Here is a 25643-nt window from a genome sequence, read left to right as displayed (position 1 = left end):
TCAGCCCATCTGGTGCACATTTAACAGAGGAGGAACAGGTTTAAATGATACTTCTCTACCTCTAAAAGCACTGTTGTGTTAACTACAGAAGTGAGAAGGAAGCCATAAACGCAATTCAGGTGGTTTTAATACATAGTCTAAATGCTCTATCATTAAATACTATCTGCTGACACTTGGCTCTCAGCCCCTTTAGAACACACTGTATTCCCCAGGAGGCAAGAGAAAGCCTTCAGTGTGTGCTGTATCAAGGGGATGAGCTAAAATTACTGCAAGACACCTACACAGAACCTCTTGCCTTCAAAGAACAGCCTCAGGACTGCTGGAGTTGGGATACTGGATTCCCTTCAGGAACCTGAAGTCATGAAATACAACCATGATTCTTATTCTGCTGAGATGTAGATGCAGATCACAGCAAAGGGTACCTTTGTCTTCAAGTGTCTTTTGCACTGGAGGATCTCAGAGCTTGGGGTTGTATCTTTTGGCATCAACAGGATTGTTTTAGCATCAACAAGAACTTACGGGCAGCTCTTCAGGGAACAGTTAGTGCTTGAGATGTTATATGGCTGCTGGGAAGGAAATAAACACCTTACGTCCACTGGATGCTTCTGACTTATGTAGAAAGAATCCTATGGATGTACCAGAGCCAGAAGTAACAGTAATGGGCATAATTCAAACTTTCTAGATCATAGAATCACAGAATCCCATGCTGAAGGGACCTCAAAGTTCATCTGCTACAACCTTTCCAGGCAAAGCATGACCTAGACTGGATGGCTCAGCACCCTGTACAGCCCAATCTTAACATTGTTCAGTGCTGGGGAGTCACCTCTTCCCTGGGGAGATTATTCCCTTTTGTGTCCAGTGGGAATCTCCCCAAGAGTAAAGATGACTTTGGGAGTGGCAAGGCCATGGCACAGGGTGCCCAGAGAAGCTGTGGTGCACCATCTCTGGCAGTGTTCAAGGCCAGGTTGGACACAGGGGCTTGAAGCAACCTGCTTCCAAGTGGAAGGTGTCCCTGCCCATGGCAGGGGGTTTCAACTGGATGAGCTTTAAGGTCCCTTCTCCAGCATCTCAGGAGGGCACAACCCAAAAGCCAAAGGATACGGGATTGTTTTCCTCAACGTTTCCCCCACTATCTTTTGATTAACACAAACACACACACAGAAAGCAAGAAATATGAAATAATAATAAAAAGGTAAAATCACAGGAAGGTCAGATAAAACCCAAACCCACCAAAGACACACACAACCTCCTCCAGCTGATGCTGTAGGAAGAAAACTCCGTGATTCATAAGCTCTGCAGCTTATCTTGATAGCCAGAAAATCCCGATAACACCAAGAAAAACATATTCCAGAATCAATGTTCCTCCCTGCCCCAGGAGAAAGCTGTGCTGAAAGTCCTCTCAGATTTAAAACCAAGATTGTCAACAGAGTAAAGCCCAACTAATCCTGGCTGCCAGCATGGGCCTGGGGACAGAGCCTCGCAAGGAGATAAGATTCAAATCAGGAGTTTCACAGATCAAAGGCACCAGCCTCAAGTGAGAACTGAAACAAGTGAAGCACCAGAACAGTCTCTGCAGCAATTTCTGGGAGAGCCATTTCCATGGAATAATTTGGTGCTGAAAAACTCCTTATAGAATCATAGTCATAGAATGGCTTGGGTTGAAGGGACCTTAAAGCTCATCCAGTTCCAGTCCCCTTCCATGGGAACAGACACCTTCCACTGGAGCAGCTTGCTCCAAGCCCCTGTTGTCCAACCTGGCCTTGAGCACTGCCAGGGATGGGGCAGCCACAGCTTCTCTGGGCACCCTGTGCCAGCGCCTCAGCACCCTCACAGGGAAGAGCTTCTGCCTAATTGCTCATAGGTATCTACCAACCTTTACTGTTATGAGTGGTATTTTGCTAGTGATGAAGGATGATCTCATGGTCAGATCATGGGAGACCAGAATCCGGTTCTTCTCATGCCCACAATTTCCCTACCTCGGTTTCCCCCTTGGAATATGGCAAAAAGGCTTGGTAATTCCTGTACTTCCCAAAATAGATTAAACATTGGGAGATGCCACAGCTCCCTTCAACCCAAACCAGGCTGGGATTCCATGGTTTGGGTTCTCCATCAGGAAGATCTCCTCTGAGGTGAAAGCACAAGGCTGAACCAGGTTATGAATCCATTCCCAAGCAATCACCATTGAAGACAATTCGGTTACATGGAGTTTTGGATGAAGAGGCTGGTCACAAATTGGCCTAAAGCAGATGTGAGTAAAACAAACTTCCCAAGGGCTGAGCACAAAAACAGAGCACCCAGCTTTGTTTTGGGAGAAGGGGATACTATATCAATCACCGATAACAGGACATACACACACTGGCGAGTACTGACAGAACCAGAATGTCCATGAAGAGCATCAGGAAAGCAGAAGAAAGTCAAGGACAGGCAGAGAAACCCCCATGGTGTAAGTCACACACATACATGTGCATGGATTTCGTGTTGGCAGGAAAGAACGACCTTGGAATCCTGAGCAGACCTGTCTCCTGCTGTTTGCTTCAGCCTGCGCTGGGGAAAAGCAGCCTCTGCAAACATGCTCTGGGAATCAGCACAACTGCCTCTAAGGAATACCTGCCTGGCATCGATTTCCTCTTTCAACACATGATCACAAATACTGGCTATACTCTGGTCACAAGCAACCACACAGACCAGGAGCAGCGATTCGGCATCAGCTGGAGCTAAGCAGATGAGGAAAGATTTCAGGGATCCTGGAAAAGAACTGAAAGGGAAAGGCTAAGTGAGGTTTTGGCAGCCTTTGTATGGTGCCATGCCAGGCTTCTTCTTCCCCGTGCTTGAGTGTACTAAGAGGAAGCTCCGAGGATCTGGCAGAAGCTGCCTCTGAAACAGGCAGGGATCTGCCAGTCAATGGGATCTTCTACACGAGACAGTGGCTTTGGCTGAGTGCAGAGCTCAGGGAGAGCCAGAAAGTGCAGTTGAGTGCCTCAAAACACCAATGTTCTTAGCCCTGCACCCCATCATAGCCTGACTGTACGTCCATAGGCAGCTGAACCCCAAGCTGTAACACACATCCAGCACTTGATGCAATAGAAGGCACAAAAAGGTCATTGAACTGAACAAGGCTGCACGACTGATGAGATATTTGGATTTGAGTGATGGAATGATACTGCAGGGAATAGAGAGAGCAGGAATTGCAAAGGCAGCATCTTTCCAACTAATAAGACACCTTCCCAGCTGAAACTGCTGATGCAGCCAGGAAAGGAATAAGCTAAACACAAGAGAAGGACACTTAGAAGGGGAAATGAGGTTCAAAGTCAGACAAGAGCATCCATGGAGAAAATGGATGCTCTGTTGCTATCTAGGGATGTGAGGAGGCTGAATTACAACAGGAATAAATCAAATCCTTACCAGCAAGGAGGAGGAAAATCTGATGTGATGAGCAAGTAGACTTTAAAACCATTAGTTCAATGGTGCTCAGAAATGAAAGGGAAGTGATGGCTGCAACGTGGCCCTATATAAAGGGGGGGAAAAGGCTCAACTCTGTCAGTTATCAGCACTGCAGAGGAACTGGATTTTCAGGGGAACTTAGAATCATAGAATGGTTTGGTTGGAAATGAACTTAAGTTCATTCAGTTCCAATCCCCTGCCATGGGCAGGAACATCATCCACTAGACAAGGAGCTGGGTATGTGACTCCATAGGGAGAAAAAAAGAGGGTGTATGGAAGACATGGGGAAGACACAGGATGGGTACAGAAACTCTGAGGAGCAAGTGATGACAGGGGATTAGTTTCCTAAAATCATAGGGGACAAGTAAAAACACAAAGTAACTTCTATGGACATTATAACCAGTAAAACTGTGGCAATCACTGGACTGGAAGCATAGACAGCAGAGAGAAAGAACAGACTCACATTTAAATATATCTAGGTCTAGTAATTCAACCAGGATTGCAAAATGCCTTGATTTGAATAACTGATTTTAACTTGTGTGATGTTTGTACTTTTTAATTATCATCTTAATGAAATATCAGCAGCATCACAGAATCATTGAGGCTGGAAAAGGCGTTTAAGATAATCAAGTCTGACCGTAATGAAAATAGGCATCACTTGAGATGCTGGTTTCTCACAAATATGACTTAGCAGAGGGAAAAAATTAAGGAATTTGCATACAGATGATCCACTTGTATTCACCACAAAGTTTCAAAGTGCTTTTCGTGATCATAAAGGAAAGAGCTACAGAGCAGAGTTTGGAAAAGCTTCTAAAGTAAATGAGAGCTTTAACTCCCTCTGTAAACAATGGGCAGATACAAGGACAAATCCCAGACTGGTTTGGGTTAAAGGGACCTTAAAGCTCATGCAGTTCCAGCCCCCTGCCACAGAAACTAATTCAAATTAGACCTCAATTTTTAATCAGAGAGCATAATTAATTGCTGAAAATATAACAAGAAAAGTGGTGGCCTCTTAATGACTTGAGATCTTCGAATTCAAACTCACTGTCCTGGTAGAAGGTAAAGAGTATCCAAACTAAACAGTCATTGGGCTCCTTTACCAGGGGAAATCTAAGTGCATGTGGTTTCCAGATGCAGCCTTAAGTTCTAGGAACTCTCCTCTAAGTCCATACAGAAAGCCACCAACGCAGCATCATCCCAACAGCATACAAAGTAAATCTCCCGGCCTCCACAAGGGGAGAAGCAGGACAGCATCTGACCCAACCTTCTGTGCAATGGCAGGAAAAGGTCTCCAGGCTCCGTATTTCCATGGTGAAAACAGAGTTAGCACATCTACACACAAGGATCTTACAAGGCTTAACCTAGGGAGGTCTCCAAAGACCTTCCAAGAAGCTCGGACAGAAGTAGCCTCAATGGTACATACACAGCTACAGGTCCCTGGGATAGAGGCAGCATCACAAAGGGAAGAGGTAATCTCTTGGTTGACCTTGGCAGTGGTGTTGTGGAAGAGGAGGAGAGGACAACATGAGCTGTGCTGGACACTTTGCTAAACAGCGATGCGACAGCAACCAGGAGCTCTGAGGGATTTATGCCTTCTCTGTAGAAGTTGTTTCTACCATCAAAGGAGGAGTCACAACGACAAAACCTCCAGATGACAGCCATCTGCTGGAAAACACACAACAGCATCTTCACAGAGTCACCCAATGGCTGAGGCTGGGGATCATCTCATCCAAGCTCCCTGCTCCAGCTGGGTCACCCACAGCACAGTGCTCAGGACTGTGTCCAGGCAGCTTCTGAATACCTACAGTGAAGGAAATTCCACAGCCTCTCTGGAGAAGCTCTAATGCTTAGACACCCACATGGTAAACATGTTCTTGCTCATGTTCAGGTGGAACTTCTGTGGTTTAGTTTGTGCCCATTGCCTCTCACCCCATTGCTGGCACCACTGAGGAGAGTCTGGCTCCATCCTCTTGACACCCTCCCTTCAGGTACTTGTACACATTGACCACATTCCCCCAGAGCCTTCTCCAGGCTGAACAGGCCCAGCTTCTGCAGCCTTTCCTCATAGGAGGGATGCTCCAGACCCTTCATCATTCTCACAGCCCTTCACTGGGCTTGTTCCAAGAGCTCCAGGTCTCTCATACCGGGGAGCCCAGAGCTGGACACAGTGCTCCAAGGGAGGCCTCACCAGGGCTAAGCAGAGGGAGGATCAGCTCCCTCCACCTGCCAGCAATGCTCTTCCTGATGCAGCCCAAGACACCGTTGACCACCTTGGTCCCAATGTCCATTGCTGGCTCATGGACAACCTGGTGTCCATCAGGTCCCCCCATTACCTCTCCACAGAGCTGCTTTCCAGCAGGTCAGCCCCCAGCCTGTGCTGGTGTGTAGGGTTGTTCCTCCCCAGGGCCAGGACCCTGCACTTGCCTTTTGTGTTACAAAGCCTAAAGCACTTTAAGACATCATTTCTTGATGGTGAATGCCAACAAACACATATGTGAAATCCAACTCCAGGAATTGCACAAGGAAAGCTTAAGCTCAGATGAGAACAGATGATGATACCACATTTATCTCCTGAGCCCACAACATAAGGCTACTATCACAGGAGTAGCCAACTCGAACCAAGTATCTTCTCTACAACTTCCATTTGCATGTGTGTGCGTTACGCACTGACAGGGAAAGAAATGAGATCAGTCCATATGCAGGAACTCGGCTACCCAGGAAAGTTCAGCATTTGGGCTTCAGATGCTACAATAAAGACAAAGAAACCATTTCTCAGATTCCTGGCACTGCATTTTAAGACTTCAAAAACCCTGTTGTGAATCTAAGTTGAATCAAGAGCAAGCTTGAGCTTTAACCTGCTCTAGGAAGAGTAGGGGGTGTGTAAGACAATAACCTGAATAACCACATAAACCCCCTTGTCCATTCAAGAAGCGAGCTGTCATCACCCACAAATCCAAGTATAAAGCACCAAAAGGAAAACTGGGGAATAGCAAACTGTGCTCAGAACACTCACTTGTCTCCAAGATAGATCTCCAACATCAAATTCCACACGTTATCAAATTGAGAGAGCTGAGTATCTAACACCAAAGAAAGGAAAAGCTCAAACACTGCTTTAATTCGTGGCAGATAAACTAAAGTGTCTGATGCCATAAAAGAGGCAGATCTTCTATATTAAGCTCCACATTAATTTAGAAGCAACAAAAAACCCTGCAGAACCCAAGATGTGCTGCTGTAGTTTAACTTTTGCTGCTGTCTGCAATCCTTATCCATGCTATCAGAGAATTAGACATGCCCAGCAGGCACGATGGCATCTAGGCTTGCTTTTTTTTGCCAATCTAGTACTTTTTCTCTCACAAAACACTCTAAGCTTGTCTTTCATAATCCTCCCAAAGCCAAGGCAAGAAAGGCAAAAACATTCAGCCTACAAATACACTTCAGCATTAATCTTTCTATTGGGGAAGTTATTGTCTGAATTCTATGATAAACCCCATTTTTCTGCTCTCACTTTCCATTTTCCCACCTTCCAGTTTTCCATGTGACTGTTTCACTCACAGAGAGGAAGGGAAGACAGGGGAAAGTACAGCCAAATACAACCCAGCATCTCCAAATCCTCTCACGATTGCCTCCTAAATGGTTTGCTGGAGAGAGTCCACAGAGCCACATTTTGTTCCTCACAGAAAGCACACAGTCACTTGAAATTCCTTTGCAGTGCACAGGGGTTCCAGCACATCCATAGTAAACAACTCAGAGGAACTCTTAAAAGTATTCAAGTATTACTCACACTGTGAGGAAACCAAACATGTCTCAAAGGAACCTCTTTGCTTCTACGTTTCACTGAAAAGTACAGTATTATGCCATGAATATCATCCTCATCATCACTTCCCTACAGGGTTCCAACAGGAAAAAGGGATGAAATACAAGGTTTAGCTCAATACAAGCACAATGAACTGTGTCATCCACTTCCAGACTGAGAAAGAGATTCTAGAAAGAGATAAAGAACAAAATGCTCACAATTACAAATGTACCTGGAAATGAATCAGATTTGTGTGTTCATGTTCCTGTTCGGTGCCCAGCCCAAGTCTCAAAAGAACTCTGGTTCCTAAAAGCTGCTTCATACTCAAGAGCTTCCATAAATTTCAGATGATGTGCAAATGCCTTTCAGATGATGTGCAAATACCTCAAGAACTGGACATTCCCTGATGGGATCTTAACTTTGGCTCTGGGATTCTTGCTCCAGACCCCCATCACAAAGCACCTGCCTCTCAACAACAGAAAACCCTGAAAATACACTTCTTCTGTTGCCACAAACTAAGTCAATAATCATAAAATCCCACATCAAAAGAATGCCCACAACAAAGAAAAGCATTAGTGTATCAGAACATAACACAAAACAGCCCTGGAGACATTCAAGGCCAGGTTGGAAGGGGCTTGGAGCAAGCTGCTCTAGTGGAAGGTGTCCCTGCCCATGGCAGGGGTTGGGACTGGATGAGCTTTAAGGTCCCTTGCAACACAAAACACTCTGTGATTCTATGAAAATACATACACCCTGCTCCAAAATCAGCAAGACAAGCATTTACTTCACATCAGGTTTTACACAAAGGCCATCAACAACCACTCACAAACACTTCCAAGCTCTTCCCCACCCACTCAAAACTTCTCCCAAACTCCATCCTACAACCCCTTTCTCTTAGTCTGGCAAAGGACCACACACAGAATACACAGAATGGTTTGGATTGGAAAGGATCATCCAGTTGCAACCTCCTGCCATGGGCAGGGACCCCTTCCACTGGAGCAGCTTGCTCCAAGGCCGTGTCCAACCTGGCCTTGAGCACTGCCAGGGATGGGGCAGCCACAGCTTCTCTGGGCACCCTGTGCCAGCGCCTCAGCACCCTCACAGGGAAGAGCTTCTGCCTTATCTCCAACCTGACCTTCCCCTGTTTCAGTTTGAACCCATCACCCCTTGTCCTATCACTGCAGTCCCTAATGAAGAGTCCCTCTCCAGCATCCTTGCAGCCTCCTTCACACACTGGAAACTGCTCTGAGGTCTCCACGCAGCTTCTCTTCTCCAGGCTCAACAGCCCCAATGTTCTCAGCCTGGCTCCATACGGGAGCTTCTCCAGCCTCTGAGCATCCTTGTGGCCTCCTATGGACTTGCTCCAACAGCTCCATGTCCTTCTTATGTTGGGGACACCATCTGCCTCCCATATTTAGTGATGTCAATGTTTTAAACCCCAAAATAGGAACGTTATGCCTTAGTGGAGTGGAAGGAACAAAAAGGTAACATCATTTGATGCCTCTGCACAGCGGCATCCATGTGACTGGCAGGTAGTCAAGCCATGTGGAAATAACTCTTGAAGATTTATTCCTAGTTCTAAAAAGTGGCAGATTAAGAGGCAATATTTTTTAATTCAAAGAGCTAAAAGACTGTCAAAAGGCAAAAAATTGAGAGGTGGACTTTATTTATTGTCACCAAAGCAAAAATCTTCATCTGTTTACTGAAGAGACGCATGAGAGCACACAAGAATCCAGGATTGTCAGAGGGGACTGATCCATTTCACTTTGAAATCAGCAATAAAATGCTGGTTACATAGTTTGGGAAATTCTTTAGAATAAAATAAGAACACTTTTTTCAGTCACTCCTTTTGCATCCACTATTTCTATGGACTGAACACAGAATCCCAGACTGGTTTGGGTTGAAAGGGACCTTAAAGCTCATCCAGTTCCAACCCCTGCCATGGGCAGGGACCCCTTCCACTGGAGCAGCTTGCTCCAAGCCCCTGTGTCCAACCTGGCCTTGAGCACTGCCAGGGATGGGGCAGCCACAGTTTCTCTGGGCACCCTGTGCCAGCGCCTCAGCACCCTCACAGGGAAGAGCTTCTGCCTTACCTCCGGCCTGAACTTCCCCTGTTTCAGACTGAACCCATCATCCCTTGTCCTATCACTGATGAAAAGGTTCCCTCTCCAGCATCCTCGAAGCCCACCCTTCATATACTGAAGCTGCCCATGGTGACTTGGAGATTTTAAGCAACAAAATTGAGTCTAATTAATTAGGAAGATCACAGTACATTAACAAACAAAACCATGCTTGGTTATGAACCTCCACTTCTCACCCAGCTTCTTCTCAGATCTCACACAATCCCACCAGCAGATAAATCAGAGCTGGTGCTGTACAAAAATGACCTCACTTGCACTTTTAGAGCGAGGCAAGTGTCCCTGCTCCCTGAGCACACTGCTTAAGAACACAGTTCTCATGGGGATGCTTCAAGTACTTCGGATTCAGCCCAGCACTGGGAGGAGGTTGGCAGCACTTTGCACGTCTGTCACCTCATGACAAGGGTCACCCAGCACCTCCACAGCGTGGGGAGATGGTGTTCAACCCTCCACAGACACCCGAGGAGAAGCCAAGCAAGCAGAGCATCATCCAGCCAGCACAAAGGGAGCTCATTCGGGCCTGAAATGCACAGTTAGAACGTGGTGGTTTAAGGAGAGTTTATGAATTGCAGAGGAAACAGAAAGTACATGGAGCACTTGTGCTGCGGAAAGGGAAATCGGGGCCTCTGCAGATCGAGCCCAAAAGGCATCAGTGGAAGACAAATGGAGATCATAACCCGGACTGAAGGGAGGAGTGAGCTCAGAAAGGAAGATATAAAAGTTGTGTTTCCCTTCTGACAGCCTCATCAACCACCTGAGAGCTGCAAGTCAGCTGAGAGCTCTGGGTGGAAACAGGAGGTTTCCAACTACCAGGGAAGAAAGGTCTGAACCGCTCCTGCACCACAGGCAGCAGCAGAAACCCACCTGGCTTTAAACCAGGCCTGAATCCTGTTTATGCCACAGTTGCTGGCGTTTATGGTGATCCAGGAGCTCCATCCCAGCTGTGAATGTCCCACTTCCCAGAAAAGGAGATCTGTGCTGTTCTGACCGCGGTTGCCTTTGAAGGCTTCCCAAAAGCAGATGCTCTCCTGGATCAAACACCCACTTCCCTCACTGAAGTGGCTGCATTTGCACCTACACTCCTAAAGTGAGGTTCAGAAGCTCTTCTGGACAGATCACCTAATGAAATTTAGACCAAATTTCATTATAATAATGCAGAATTGCTTCTCCGAAGCATTTTCCCTTGTCTGGGAAACGCTTTCAGGAACACCAAGAGCAGCATCACCTTTCTTTCCTGTTCTTCCCCATTACGCATGTGGTGGGTTCCATAGGGGAGCACAAAAACTTCACTGCCAAGCTTTTAAACATGCTTAATAGTTCACCTACTGCAATGCAGACTTAGCATTGAACTTGACAATGAGTATCACCCAAGATCACAAAGGACCTCTCCAAGATGATCTCCCTAAGGGACCGTATCCCATAATTATTTTGCATTCATTTGGACACCATGTGGGTGCTTCATTTTGGTTCCTCACTCCCATTACAACAAATTCAAACCACCTTCATAGCACGGAATCAGGTTGCTTCTGATCCCTTTGTTCCAAAGGGAAAGGGTTATATATGTACCTCTCCAAAAGTGCCCTTCCTAACAGCCAGGGATTTTAATCAACTAAAGAGTACGAAAACACCCCCATAAATCTGACCAGTAACATCTGAACCACTCAGCACACATTCACTAAAGCCAAAGGCCACTGTAAGGACATCATGTGGGAGAGATTCCTTCTGATAAATGGGAACATTTACTTCAGCAAGACTAAAATAACATAACAGTTAAGATGCATAAGTAGCTAAGTTCATATTTGCAACTTCCAGCACCAAAGTTAATCAGATTTAATACAGATTTCAACCAAAAAATATAGATTGCAACCAAAAAACACACTGCTAAGTGATACCAGTCCTTCTAATGGCTACACGCATGTAGAAAGAAGAAATAACCAGACCATAGGTGTTGTTTGGGGTGGGTTTTTAATGTACCCAACCAAAAAGGCCAGGAGAAGCCAAGAAACAGTTAAAAACCCAAACTGGCAAGCAAAAAGGATTAAAAAAACCATCATAAAATAAAGCATTTGGCTGCCAAGTGCTAATTCCCCTTTCCTTTACATTGCTCCATATCACTCCTCAATTGGAGTTCTCCTCCAGAACCACTTCATAGTCCACATTCCATGCAATAACGCAGTCGATGCAATCAAGTCCAGCAAACCGTCTCCCTAAAGATGCTTCCATCGCTCCCATTCCTTAGGGAAAATAAACCTCTCGCTTCCTCCCATCCCGATTTGAACAGCAAGAACAAACACAGCCCTGCATCTTCAATCATATCTGGATTAAAAGAGGGACACAAGCACTGGGGGTTTCTCTGGGCTTAGCACAACATGCCTTTGTCCAGGAGAAGGGGAAAAAAAAAAGCCTCCTTCAACCTGCTCGTTTTTCTGCATTTGACAGAATTCAGCACTGAACAAACGCCTTTTGAATGAAATTCCAGCTATGGAAAGCCAAGCCATAACCTGAGAGCTTATCACGACGTCCAGGGAGGGGGGGAAATCCAACCCCCCCCCCCCCCAAACCCAACACAGCACAAACCCTTTAATTGAGGTTGAGTATTTATTCCACTACTTGAGGGCTCCTCAGCTTCCCATAAAGGCACCTTTTGGGGTATTACGAACCCGCTGTAACAGCGACGGACTTCGCTGCCCTGAAAAGCACCACGCCAAAGTATTCAAAGCAATTCTTAGGGAAGGAAAAGGGAAGAAAACAAGCAGCCCTTTGATGCAAAGGCACAGCACCCACTATTTCATAGCGGCAGGGAGGACAACGCCGCCTCCCGTCTCAGCACCTTGCGCTCTCTGCTTTCAGGCTGCCGATGTTGCACCCCGACATCATCCCCCCCTCTCTCGCTCCGCAAACCTGGGCCATTTTAAACCCGCTCCAAAGGGAGCGGGGATGAGGGACACGGATGCAACTCGGCCTTTCCCACCCTATAAAGTTACTGTCGGGCTCCTCAATATTCTCTTCTGTCGCTCTCATCATCATCACCATCATCATCATCCCCACGTGCCCCTCTCGCTGCTCGCAGTGGGGATGGGGTGAAGCGGTGCCCCCCCCACCTTGGGGTGCCCCCCCATACCCACACCGGCGTCTCCCGAGGGCTCAGAGCAGGAGGGGAAAGCGCGGTCGCTCCATTGCCCTTCTTCCACACAGCCAGAACTTGCCTTGACCACGATGAAGGGGGGGGGTCTTCAGCGGGCTCCCCCCCCCCCCCGGCGCCAAGCAAAGGGGGGCTGAGGTGAACCGAGCCCCAGTGCCCATCACAGCGAACCCAAATCCCGCCACTAATGCTAAGGGGGGGGGAACAGGCTCTTTGGTGGGAGGCACAAGCATTGGGGCCGGGGCTCGCCCCCCCAGGGCGGTGGTCTCCCCCACAGCGCTGACAGGATGCTCCCTCTCCACCGCCGCCATCGCAGCCCAGGCCCCGTGCCCCCGGCGGGGGGGGTCTCACAACCACCACCACACCCCCCCGGCTGTCACCCGCAGCCCCCCCTCAGCGCCCTCCGGGGGTGTCGTTATCCCCCCCTCACCTGCGGCTGTTCGGGCGGCGGTGTCCCCTCAGCCGGTGCGGCGGCGGCAGCGCTCCCGCTCGCCCTCCGCCCGCTCCGCGGCTCCTGCCTCTGCCCGCAGCCGCTGAGGGAAGGGGGGGGGGGGGGGGTGTACCACCAGCGGGACCGTTACAGCCGCTGCCAGAACTACAGCTCCCGGCATGCCCCGCGCGCAGCCGCCGCGGCTCGGCGCTGGCCGCCCTCCGCTGGGCACGCTGGGTAATGTAGTTCGAGCGGCGGGCGGGGAGGGAGACAGGGCCCGTGTGGCCGCGGGGTACCATGGGAGATGTAGTGCGGCGGGCCAGAGTGGAGCGTGATGGGAGCTGTAGTACCGCGGGGCATGCTGGGAGTTGTAGTCCGCGCTGGCCGAGGGGAACGCGGAGGCCGCAGCCGCGATCCCCACGGGGATGAACCCAGCGCGGCTCCGGCGGTCCCCGCGGCCTGGCCCCGGCTTTCGGACATTGCCCTGGGGCCGGCCGGTGAGCTCCGGCAGCAGCCGTGTCCACGGCGGGATGCGCGGCCTCGGGGCCAGGCCTTCCCCCCCCAGCCCGGCCTGCTCCTCACAGCGGGGCCAGGCCCCGTTCCTCTCCCCGCACCCCAAACCGGCCCTCGTCCTAAAAGAACCCCAATTTCCCTGCCAAAGCCCTCGTCCAACGTTCGGGGAGGGGAAAAACCCCCTCAGTGCTTGGGGAAAGGGCTGCTGGCCCCCATAGGCCGGGGGGACGGGAAAGGGCCCTTCTCTGGGAGCACGAACGAGTGGTGTACGTTTTAATTTAGGAACATTTATCACAGGTGTGATAAACCCAAATGGAGCTTTCCGGAGGGTTGAGCAGCACCTGCGGGTGCACACAGCTCCAAGGGGGGTGCAAACTGCGTCCCCGCAGCTCAGTGCCCCGGTTTGGGGAGAGAAATGAGTGTTTCTGGGAAGTGCTGGTGTCTGGGAGGAAGAACTGCAATGGGATTCACCCAGGGACTGACCCCATCGGGCGCTGCACCTCGGATCCTGTGCTCAGCACTGGGCCCCTCACTGCAAGAGAGACATTGAGGGGCTGGAGCGGGGCCAGAGAAGGGAATGGAGCTGGTGCAGGGCCTGGAGCCCAAGTGTGATGGGGAAGGGCTGAGGGACCTGGGGGGTTCAGATGGAGAAGAGAAGGCTCAGGGGGGACCTGATGGCTGCCTCCAAGTGCCTGAGAGGAGGATGGAGCCAGGAGGGGCTGGGCTCTGCTCCCAAGGAACAAGGGATGGGACAAGAGGAACCGGCCTCAAGCTGCACCAGGGCAGGTTTAGATGGAGCTGAGGAGCAATTCCTGCCCCAGAGGGTGCTCAGGCATTGGAACAGGCTGCCCAGGGCAGGGCTGCAGGCACCGGCCCTGCAAGGGTTCACACCCCATGGAGATGAGGCCTCAGTGCCACGGGGCAGTGGTGGCCTTGGCACTGATGGGACCAGTTGCACTGGATGAGATTTTAAAGGGCTTTCCCAACCTCACTGATTCTATCCCATGTCCCCTCCTCACTCCCTCACAACACTTGGTGCCCTTTGAAGCCAGTTGCTTTTCATCAAGGTTCACTCTTGTTTCCCAAGCAATGGGAGCACCCCCCGGGGAACCAGCGAGTTGGTACAGGAGGGTCCCAGGGTTAGCAAAGGCTGTACCCGAGCTGCTCACTTCATTCCTCACTGCTTGACATACTGATAGGAAGAGGTTGTTGTGAAAACCATGTCAAATAATCCACATCCATGCCCATGGCAGGGGGTTGGAACTGGCTGATCTTCAGGTCCTTTCCAACCCAAACCATTCTATGATGGCCAATGTTGTACAGTAAGGGAAACTTCCAGCACGATCTGGGGTCTCTTTAGCAGCCCACATTGGTGGTGTATCGCCCCTGCAACCCAAGTACCAAGCTGTCCCACCAGCAAACGTGTATTAGTAAGAGAAAGAGCAGTTGATGGCATGTCCTCACCTGCAGCTCACCCCAGATTGAAGCATCTGAACCCCTAGGGCTTCACCCATCTGCCTCCACAGCAAAAGGACAGAGGGGAGCCCCACCAGCGTCCTGCATCATGTGAGACGTGGGAAGACTTCCCAAATTCCTTGGTTTCCTACACAAAACCCAAAGCTTTGGCTACAACCAAAGTTCTCCACCGCTGCTTGGTGACAGCTCCTTCCTATGGCAGCCACCTGGGTGAGACAAGGACAGAGCCCGGCTGGAAGAAAACCAAGGTGGAAGTTTCAACTCCATCTCTTGCTGAGCAGCACCCAGTTGCTGTGGGAGCTGCCCAGAGAAGCTGTGGCTGCCCCATCCCTGGTAGTGCTCAAGGCCAGGTTGGACACAGGGGCTTGGAGCAAGCTGCTCCAGTGGAAGGGGTCCCTGCTCATGGCAGGGAGCTGGAGGAGCTTTAAGGTCCCTTCACCCCAAACCAGGCTGGGATTCTATGGTTCCAAGTAAACACTGGGAAACCCATGATTTGGCTCCCCCAGGTGAGGAGCTGAGCCTGTTCCCATGTTGCATCCTCTGCCTTCTCCCACTTGCACAGCTTTGCTAGCTGGAAATAACCTCCTACGTCTGCAGCTCACCATTTTCCCCCGGTGAGCCCCAAATATCTCCCATCTAACTCCCCAAAAACCCCAGTTTACACAACATAAATAAACCAAGTCCCAGATCCCACCGTTGTCTCCTCCAGAGGAAAGCAGAGTGATGCTGCGATGCTTTACTGCTTTGGTTTGCAATGCCCAGCACCTCCATTCCACCCTGTCCCTCAGAAGCACGTGGCTGCCTCAGTGTTTGTTCCCTGGTGGGTTTATTTCTGCTCTTTTATTGCAGTAGCTGCTGTTTCCCTCCTCTCCTCCTTGTCCTAAGCTCAGTGTCTTCTCTGCAAGCAACCAAGGGCTGCAGCCAAGCAGAACCCATTAGTGCAGAGCTGTAGGTTTTCCACCCCATGAAAATGTGCTGCTGTTTGGAACAGAGCATCTCTTTCTTCCCCTCTGCAGTGTGTCCTTTTGCTGCCAAGGAGACAAATTATGCAGGTCCTGTGGCAGAGCTCATGACAAGGTGGCAGAAAAGCTTCAAGAACGATTTGTACCGAACTATGGCATGCATCTACCTGCAGAGGGGAGGCCCGATACCAGTGAGTAACCCAAATTTCAGCCCAAATCCTTTCCTAAGGGAACTTTAATATTACCTCATTGCAGAACAAACTCTGTGCCCTGGCCCCTGACTGCAAAATGTGTGGCTCTGAAATGTTTAGGATGTTCTGTAGCTTGATAACGAGTGTGGAGGGATGCACAGAGCTGTGTGAGTGTGCCCTGACTGATGGGTACTTGCAGCTTAACTCCTGTGTAATCAATCTGTGTGCAGCTGGGGGAATTTAATTCACAGACTGTAGAATCTTAGGCTGGTTTGGGCTGAAGGGACCTTGAAGCTCCTCCAGCTCCAACCCCTGCCACGGGCAGGGACCCCTTCCACTGGAGCAGCTTGCTCCAAGCCCCTGTGTCCAACCTGGCCTTGAGCACTGCCAGGGATGGGGCAGCCACAGCTTCTCTGCTGCCATATGCTATAAATAACCTGAGGTGTACTTTAAGCAGTGTAACACCAGCCAGCACCAGCTCCCAAAGTTGTCTCAGCCCTGACTGGTTCCGGTGCTCATGTGGATCTGTGGGAAATGTGCCATTTCCTTCCCTGCGCAGCAAAAACAGCTTTGAGAGAGGCTCTGGGCTCCCACCTCAGGTTTATCTCAATGGGAACAATGCACAGTGCTGCACAGTGCCCTCTGCGTGCCCCACATCTGTGTATGGAGAGCTCTAAAATAGCTGTGCCTTGCTGGCCCTTATTTTCATAGAATCATAGAATCACAGACCGGTTTGGGTTGGAAGGGACCTTAAAGCTCCTCCAGCTCCAACCCCTGCCACAGGCAGGGACCCCTTCCACTGGAGCAGCTTGCTCCAAGCCCCTGTGTCCAACCTGGCCTTGAGCACTGCCAGGGATGGGGCAGCCACAGCTTCTCTGGGCACCCTGTGCCAGCGCCTCAGCACCCTCACAGGGAAGAGCTTCTGCCTTATCTCCAACCTGAACTTCCCCTGTTTCAGTCTGAACCCATCACCCCTTGTCCTATCACTGCAGTCCCCGATGAAGAGTCCCTCCCCAGCATCCCTATAGGCCCCCTTCACACACTGGAAGCTGCTCTGAGGTCTCCACGCAGCTTCTCTTCTCCAGGCTCAACAGCCCCAATGTTCTCAGCCTGGCTCCATACAGGAGCTGCTCCAGCCCCTGAGCATCCTCTTGGCCTCCTCTGGACGTGCTCCAACAGCTCCATGTCCTTCTGATGTTGAGGACCCCAGAACTGCACACAGTGCTGCAAGTGGGGTCTCAGCAGAGCAGAGATACAGAATCACTTCCTTTGATGCAATGCTCACACTTCTTCATTTGGTGGAAGAAGAGCAGTGGATACGAGGGGATGGATGGTTCTTGGCTCTTGATGTCCCTGGATAATTCACTCTTGTGTTTTCCTCCCAGGCTGTGACTTCCAGATCTGCCTGAGGCTGGCAGCAGACACAGGGATGTATCCCAGGCTCTCCTCCACTCCTAACTTCCCCTTGGTTTCTCTCCGAGCAGGTTTACCCATCTCTGTCAGGGTGAAGGGTTCCTGTCATGTGCAGCCACAGCTCCAGCCACTTTTCCAGCCCTGTGTCCTTTGAGCACGTGTGACATGAGCCCATCCATGTCCACAGCCAGGGGTAGTTTTGCTTTTAACTCCAGCAGGAGCCAGGTCAAAGCTTGATTTGATCCCAAAGGAAAACTCACTCCACTCAGAAACTCAGGTCAGGTGAGCATTTACCTGGTTAAAATTGGGGTTGTTCCTTATTTATACTCCTGCCAGTGATACACTCCTGATGCTAGATCCAGCAAGAGCCCATTGGGATATTAAACAGCTCCTCAGAACTGCTCCCAGCACCACCTGAGGGTCATGGAATCAGAGACTGGTTTGCATTGGACGGGACCTTAGAGCTCCTCCAGCTCCAACCCCTACCACGGACAGGGACCCCTTCCACTGGAGCAGCTTGCTCCAAGCCCCTGTGTCCAACCTGATCCTGTATCCCCCAAGCATCTCATATCCCTGGTCCCTCTCCTGTGTGGAGCAGGAAACCCCATGGCACCCCTTCACCTCCCCGTGCATGGCTCTGGGGCTCCTGTTTGGGCTGAGCCCTCCCAAAGCTTCTGCCTCCACCGTGTGGCTTAATTGCAGCCCCCATAGTCCCGCTTCATCCCTCGGCTTCTCCCAACCGCGCTCCATCTCCGGAGGAAAAGGGGGGCTCAGGGGGCTTGGAGGCGCTGCATCCTCAGCGGGTCAGGTCTGCACCAACCGGGGCCATCACCAGCCCGGCCGCGGGTGCACGGGGCATCGCTTTTTGGGGATGAATGGGTGAAAAGCGCCATTTCCCTCTGGCCGGCACCTGGGGATGCTTCCACCGCCTCTGCCGGTACCGGACTACAGCTCCCGGCGCGCAGTGCGGGCGGGCAGCGCCGGGCAGCGGGAGCGGAGCTCAGCGCAGCGCTGCCCGCAACGGGAGCTGCCGAGCCGCTTCCTCCCGGTGAGGATCCGGGGCTGGGGGGGTCCCGGGCGAGCACTGGGAACGGTGGGGAAAGGGATGGGGGGTACGGGGATGGGGGTACCGGGATGGGGGTACTTGGGGAGTGAGGGTACCGGGGAGTACCAGAGGGATGGAGAAAGGGGGTCGCCCAAAACGTGGGTATAAGGCAGGGGGGTACCAGGGGATGTGGGTACCACGGGATGTGGGACAAGGGGATATGGGTACCAGGGGATGTGGGACATGGGGATGTGGGATAAGGGCACTAAATGGGGATACCATATCTGCAAATACAGGGGGATGCAGGTGCCAGGGGAATGTGGGTGCTGAGGGATGGGGATACCAAGGGATGGGGTACCTGGGGGGTGTGAGGACAGGAGGGTGATGGTGCCAGGGGATGGGGGTACCCAGAGGCCATAATTTTGGGAGGACATGGGTACCAGGGGCATATGAGATGCAGGTACCAGGGCTGAGGATGCCAGGGGAACATGTGTATCCAAGGAGCTGGGTGCTGGGTAACACAGGTACAGAGGCACTTGGTGGGGGGGGGGGGATGTCTGAGCCTTGTTGTGCGCCCTAAACCAGGAGGGGACCCAGCCAGGCAGTGCTGGATCGATCCTGGGATGCCAGGGTGCTGGGGTCCCTGGTTTATGGGTGCCATGTCCAGGGGACAGCACCCTGGGGTGCTGGCTCTGCTTGGGGACCCGGGGCCATGGTTTGCCATGGAAAGTTACTGGGGCTGTGGGGAGTTGCAGCCTGTTTCATACATGGCCTGGATTTCCCCCTTTACCTCCACGGGATGATAATCCCTAAATCCCAATGAGATTAATGACAGAGAGAAAGGTGCTGGAGTTCCTCCCCCCCACACACACATCTCCCGCAGGATGAAATCCCACGTCTGTCCCTAACCCCGATTAACCCATGGCACAGCTCATCCCCCCCCAAAACCCAGGAGCACCATGGAGCTGTGGGGAGGGGAAAGAAGGGAAAGGAGCTGGAGCTGAACAGGGAGCTGCTGTTCTAACCCCATTATTTCTCCTATAGCAGCAGGTCCGGAAACTCCTCCCGCAGCCATGGCGCTGGTGAAGAGCGGTTGGCTTTGGCGGCAGAGTGAGTACAACCCTTGAGCATCCCATGTTGGGAGCCCCCCATGTAACACCTGGAGAGGTTTGGGCTATGGAATGCCAGGAGGAAGGATGTAGGGGGGGGACAACACCCCCCATCCCTGGTGCTTAATCCACAGCAGCGAGGGAATCATGGCTCAGCCGCCTGGGGGTTTATGTAAGCGCAGAGCGGGGCCGTCTGCCATGCAAACAGATGCTCAGCTCCATGGCCAGGGCTGGATCTGCTCCCGCACACAGTGGGGCAGCACCAGGACATCCTGATGGCTCTTCCTGGCAGCCCCATCTCACTTAAAGCCACCTGGTCACACTGCCCCAGCTCCTGGTGCCAGGGATGGGTGTCCTGCGGGATGCAGCGGCTCTTGGATGGGGTGCTGGCATCCAACCGCAGATGAAGGGGATGGTGTTGGGCCTCACGGGGGTCTTTTCCCTCTTATCCCCCTGTTTAGAGGTGCTGGAGAGGGGAATATCTTGGTTCAGTGAAGTCTTCCTACAGTTTTTTCAGCTGCCTAACCCAGTGGAGTGCTACACGATTCAATAGGGTAACCTGAGATGCCTTTAAAAAGAGGTTGCATCAACTTGAGACATTACTGAATTCAACTAGTGCAAAATACTAAGGAGGCATGTAGGTGGTAGTGAGTTTGTCCTATGCTCTTCAAATATTTGCTATTGTACCCTCTTGAAAGCCTGTTTTATTTGTATTAAACATCCAAATGCCATAACTTTTATATATGGCCACACTCAGAGAGTTGTGGTCAATGGTCAGTGTCCGAGTGGAAGCCTCAGGGACTGGTATTGGGACCGGTGCTGTTCAGCTTGATCTAGTTCAAGATGTCCCTGCTCATTGCAGGGGGTTTGGACTAGAGGACCTTTGAAGGTCCCTTCCAGCCCAAGCTATTCTATGATTCCCCATCCCTCCAGGCTCCATCCTGCGCCGCTGGAAGAGGAACTGGTTCGTGCTGTACCTGGATGGCAGCTTGGTGTACTACCATGATGAGACACAGCGTGACATGGACGGACGGATCCACATCAAGTACAGCTGCAGGGACGTGAGGACCGGCCGGGAGTGCAGGGGTGAGCAGAGACCCAAGGTCCTCAAACCCACCCCATGGAGGGGTCTCCGTGGAGCTGCAACCATTTAAATGATGCTCTGATTGTACTTGCACACGTCCTAACAATCCAGGCTGCCTCATTCGCCCCTTGCTAGCTCCCAGCCAGCACCAGAAAGATGCACATTGCATCTTCTGTTGTGTTTCCATGGGGAATCATGGAATGGGTTGGGTGGAAGGGACCTTAAAGCTCCTCCAGCTCCAACCCATGCCATGAGCAGGGACCCCTTCCACTGGAGCAGCTTGCTCCAAGCCCCTGTGTCCAACCTGGCCTTGAGCACTGCCAGGGATGGGGCAGCCACAGCTTCTTTGGGCATCTCAGCACCCTCCCAAGGAAGAGCTTCATCCTAGTGAAGAAGAAGAAGAAGGAAGGAAGGAAGGAAGGAAAGGGAACCTCTCCTCCTGGTTTGTGCCTGTTCTGAGCACCATCCCACAGCCCTCCCATCGCTGTCTAGCACAAACAAGCAGAACAAAGCAGCAGCTCAGCTCAGCCTCAGCAGCCCACAGCCTGCTCACAAAGCGCCTTTCATGGGCTGTGAGTGGCAGTGGCAGCTCTGGGATGCAGCACTGGGAGCAGGCACCCAAAGGGTCCCACTCTCCAGAGGGTCCCACTGAGCTTTGGGAATGGGGGAAGACGAAGAAACCTCATAGTTCTATGCAATTGGGATGCTTGCACACTCAGAGGGAGCACAGCTCAGCCTCCTGGCCTCCGATTTGGGGCAATTATCTGCATTTCCATTTGCTTTCTGCTATGGGGGTGGAGGTTTCTGCTTGTCAGCTCTGAGCTCCTGTTGGCTTTTAACCATTGAGATCCCAGCTGGGATCACAATCACTTTGAGATTGCCTTGCAAGTGGAGCTGGAGCCTGAATTAAACCCGAGTTATAAGGGTGGTCCAGAATGGTTCCAACCTTTAGCAGCACACAGAGGGGTGATTTGGAGCCCGGCCTCTCCCGAGGGGTGGATGGGGAGGGACTTGGGTACCTCTCTTATCACTGAGGCTGGATCCTGCCCCGTCCCTTTCCAGACGTGCAGCCGCCCGAGGGGAAGAGCCGCGACTGCCTCCTGATGGTTGTGCTGCGGGACGGCTCCAAGACCACGCTGTGCGCAGAGAGCGAGGACGATGCTGTGTAAGCACTGAAACCCCTTCAGTGGCTTTGGCATCGGAGTCAGAGTCACAGACTGGTGTGGGCTGAAGGGACCTGAAAGCTCCTCCAGTTCCAAACCCACTGCCATGGGCAGGGACCCCTTCCACTGGAGCAGCTTGCTCCAAGCCCCTGTGTCCAACCTGGCCTTGAGCACTGCCAGGGATGGGGCAGCCACAGCTTCTCTGGGCACCATGTGCCAGCGCCTCAGCACCCTCACAGGGAAGAGCTTCTGCCTAAGAGCTCAGCTCAGTCTCCCCTCGGGCAGGTTCAAGCCATTCCCCTTGGCCTGGCCCTACAGGCCCTTGTCCCAAGCCCCTCTCCAGCTTTCCTGCAGCCCCTTTAGGCACTGGAGCTGCTCTAAGGTCTCCCCTTCACACAGCAGAGGGGCAGGATCCCCTCCCTGAGCTGCTGCTCACGCTCTGGGGGTGCAGCCCAGCACAGGGGGGGGTTCTGGGCTCAAGCACACTAAAGCTGGACCATATCCAATCTTTCATCCCTTCAATCCAAGCATGGAAAGGGCCCCATCCCAATCCCACCCCAGGGGTGAATCCACACGAGCCCCTGTTCTCTCGCACATCCACATTCACTGACAGGGCAATGGGCACAGACTGGGGGCTGTTGGGTTTCCCACTGAATGACTTAGAGCCACGCTGGGTATTGTGAAGCCCTTGGCCTCCTGCAGAGTGGGTTTTCCTCATGGATCAGCAGTCACCTCTTGGCCAGGTTGAGGATCACTGGGGAGGGGGTTTCATTGGCATTTGGTGATCAACAGTGTGAATGTGATGTCCTCATGGGCTGCAGGCTGTGCCCAGGAGGGGGAAAGAGCTACTTTTAGCACCGTTCCCCTTCCATTCCTGTCTACAAAGCTTCATTTCTATTCATTTCTATACAAATGAAGCGTTTTTGATAAAAATAGATTTAAATTTATATATGAAAATACAGAAAATAAAGGAGGAAGCTTTCAGCTGAACTTAGATAGAGGGAGATGTTCAGCTGTGGCCAAGCTGAGCTTAATCAATTGAGCTTGATCCCAGTTGAATGGAAAATCATCCATTTCCCACTTTTCCCCTCAATTTAGGTGTCACATTCCCACCTGCCCTTGTTCCAGGGACAGGGTTTAACCCTGTGCCCATCCCCGTGGTGTTGGGTAGTGGGGAGACCTCAGAGCAGCTTCCAGCGTGTGAAGGGGGCTATAGGGATGCTGGGGATAGACTCTTCATTAGGGACTGCAGTGATGGGACAAGGGGTGATGGGTTCAGACTGAAACAGGGGGAGTTCAGGTTGGAGATAAGGAAGAAGCTGCTGGGACTGGATGAGCTCTGAGGTCCTTTCCAACCCAAACCCCACTGTGATCCTGTTCTCTCATTCTAACCCCAGCCCCTCTGTTCCATTCACAGTGCCTGGAAGATGGCCGTGCTGGAGGCTAAATCCACCCCGGTGAGGCTCCATCCCAGCCTGGGCTCCGGGCAGGATGTGGGAGAGGATCCCAGCCAATCCCAGCATCCCCTCCCCGAGCCCCTGTGCCTGTGGGGCATCCTCAGGGAATCCCACAGAGCCAGGCAGGAAAAGCAGGTGGCAGCACTGGTGACCTTGGCCTCCTTAAGATGCTCAGGGGTGATGTGCAGGGACAAGGTGACAAACAGGGCACAACGCAAGGGGACAGGGGCAGGGTTAAGGGGAATGGGGGCAAAGCTACAGGGACAGCAGGCCCAGAGGGGTGTGGGGACACAGAGTGCTGAGGGGGCACAGCTGAGGTGACAGGGGAGGGGTAGGGGATGGGGCAGAGCTACAGGAATGGGAGCAGAGTTAAGGGAATGGGGGCACAGGCTCATGGGGACACAAGGTGCTGGGAGATACAGCGAAGGGGATAGGGACAGGATTTAAAGTGCCAGGGGTAGGGTTAAGCCAATGGAGGCAGGGTTAAGGTTCCAGGGGCAGGGTTAAGGTGTAAGGAGCAGGGTTAAGGTGCCAGGGGCAGGGTTAAGGTGCCAGAGGCAGGGTTAAGGTACCAGGGGCAGGGTTAAGGTGCCAGAGGCAGGGTTAAGCCGATGGAGGCAGGGTTAAGGTACCAGGGGCAGGGTTAAGGTACCAGGAGCAGGGTTAAGGTGTCAGGGGCAGGGTTAAGGTACCAGGGGCAGGGTTAAGGTACCAGGAGCAGGGTTAAGGTGTCAGGGGCAGGGTTAAGGTACCAGGGGCAGGGTTAAGGTACCAGGAGCAGGGTTAAGGTGTCAGGGGCAGGGTTAAGGTACCAGGGGCAGGGTTAAGCAGACGGAGGCAGGGTTAAGGTACCAGGGGCAGGGTTAAGGTGCCAGGGGCAGGGTTAAGGTACCAGGGGCAGGGTTAAGGTGCCAGGGGCAGGGTTAAGCCAATGGAGGCAGGGTTAAGGTGCCAGGGGCAGGGTTAAGGTGCCAGAGGCAGGGTTAAGCCGATGGAGGCAGGGTTAAGGTACCAGGAGCAAGGTTAAGGTGTAAGGGGCAGGGTTAAGGTGTCAGGGGCAGGGTTAAGGTACCAGGGGCAGGGTTAAGGTGCCAGGGGCAGGGTTAAGGTGTCAGGGGCAGGGTTAAGGTACCAGGAGCAGGGTTAAGGTGCCAGGGGCAGGGTTAAGGTACCAGGGGCAGGGTTAAGGTACCAGATGCAGGGTTAAGGTGCCAGGTGCAGGGTTAAGGTGCCAGGCACCCACACAAGTGATTCAGGTGCCTGAGCCATTTCAGATGCTCCAGGGCCCCAGTTCAGGACCCCACACACACACTGATGGGGGAAACTGAGGCAGTGACAGGGGCAGAGGCCCCCCTACCCCTCATTCCCCTCTCCAGGTTCACGTCTATGACCCCTATGATGATGACTACTACCAGACCGTGCCCCTCGACTCCCACCAGGCCGCCTACATCAGCTCCGGCCACTACGGCCCCCAGCACGGAGGTGGGTACCCCCATCCCCATCCCACCATAGCCTCCCATTGAGGCTTCATTGGGGTGGCCCAGAACGGGGCCTCCCCATCCCCATCCCCACCCCAGTGGCACCATGGGGAGGGCCGGTGGGGTGATGTCCCCCTCTTGCCTTGCAGCTCCGGGGGTGACCCACGTCATCGTGCGCGAGGATCCCTACCGGGTCTCTGGGGACCAGATGGCGCTGGGGCTGCTGGCGGGGGCCGCCACCGGCGCTGCCCTGGGCTCCTTCATGTGGATGCCCTGCTGGTTTTAGCAGCCTCCCCCCGCAGGGTGTGACCCCCAGCAGGTCCCTCTGGCACCTCCCCAGCCTGGTTTAACTCCCCCCTGCCTTGGGGCCCACCTGGAGCAGCCTGCGCGAACCCCTGACCTGCTGGGGACAGAGCTCCAAACCCAGCCCATATCCTGGCCCCAAACCCATCCCATTCCCAACCCCAAACCCATGCCATATCCCAGCCCCAAACCCATCCCATATCCCAACCCCAAACCCATGCCATATCCCAGCCCCAAACCCATCCCATATCCCATTCCCAAACCCATCCCATATCCCATTCCCAAACCCATTCCGTATCCCGTTCCCAACCCCAAACCCATCCCATTCCCCGCCCCAAACCTATCCCATATCCCATTCTCAAACCCATCCCATATCCCATTCCCAAACCCATCCCATATCCCATTCCCAACCCCAAACCCATCCCATATCCCATTCCCCAACCCATCCCATATCCCATTCCCATTCCCAAACCCATCCCATATCCCATTCCCATTCCCAAACCCA

The 25643-nt window shown here is 52.4% G+C and overlaps 2 protein-coding genes across 7 annotated transcripts in view; one reads left to right on the top strand and one right to left on the bottom strand.

Annotated features, from left to right (window-relative positions):
* FAM168A (family with sequence similarity 168 member A) overlaps positions 1–13069 on the bottom strand; it is a 174643-nt gene extending 161574 nt beyond the window's left edge. For 3 of the 6 annotated variants that reach the window (XM_061351428.1, XM_061351431.1, XM_061351430.1), the window contains exon 1: positions 12945–13069. The gene's annotated coding sequence lies outside the window, so the exon portion shown is untranslated. The remainder of the gene's footprint in view (positions 1–12944) is intronic. The other 3 variants (XM_061351433.1, XM_061351432.1, XM_061351429.1) reach the window with 3 other exon arrangements.
* A 5387-nt stretch (positions 13070–18456) lies between these two features.
* On the top strand, positions 18457–25248 carry PLEKHB1 (pleckstrin homology domain containing B1). The gene is made up of 7 exons (XM_061351353.1): positions 18457–18547; positions 19589–19654; positions 20587–20739; positions 21800–21902; positions 23318–23357; positions 24734–24839; positions 24985–25248. The coding sequence occupies exons 2-7, from the start codon at positions 19618–19620 to the stop codon at positions 25119–25121; spliced, it is 576 nt and encodes a 191-aa protein (XP_061207337.1). The 5' UTR covers positions 18457–18547; positions 19589–19617; the 3' UTR covers positions 25122–25248.
* The last annotated feature ends 395 nt before the right edge of the window (positions 25249–25643 follow it).

The sequence above is a fragment of the Neopsephotus bourkii genome, unplaced genomic scaffold (assembly GCF_033783945.1).
Source record: "Neopsephotus bourkii isolate Nb327-2 ecotype Australia unplaced genomic scaffold, CSIRO-AGI_Nbou_v1 NB_580, whole genome shotgun sequence".
Lineage (NCBI taxonomy): Eukaryota > Metazoa > Chordata > Aves > Psittaciformes > Psittacidae > Neopsephotus > Neopsephotus bourkii.
The sequence above is the reverse complement of the archived record's forward strand: the minus strand, read 5'-3'. Positions and strand labels throughout refer to the sequence as shown.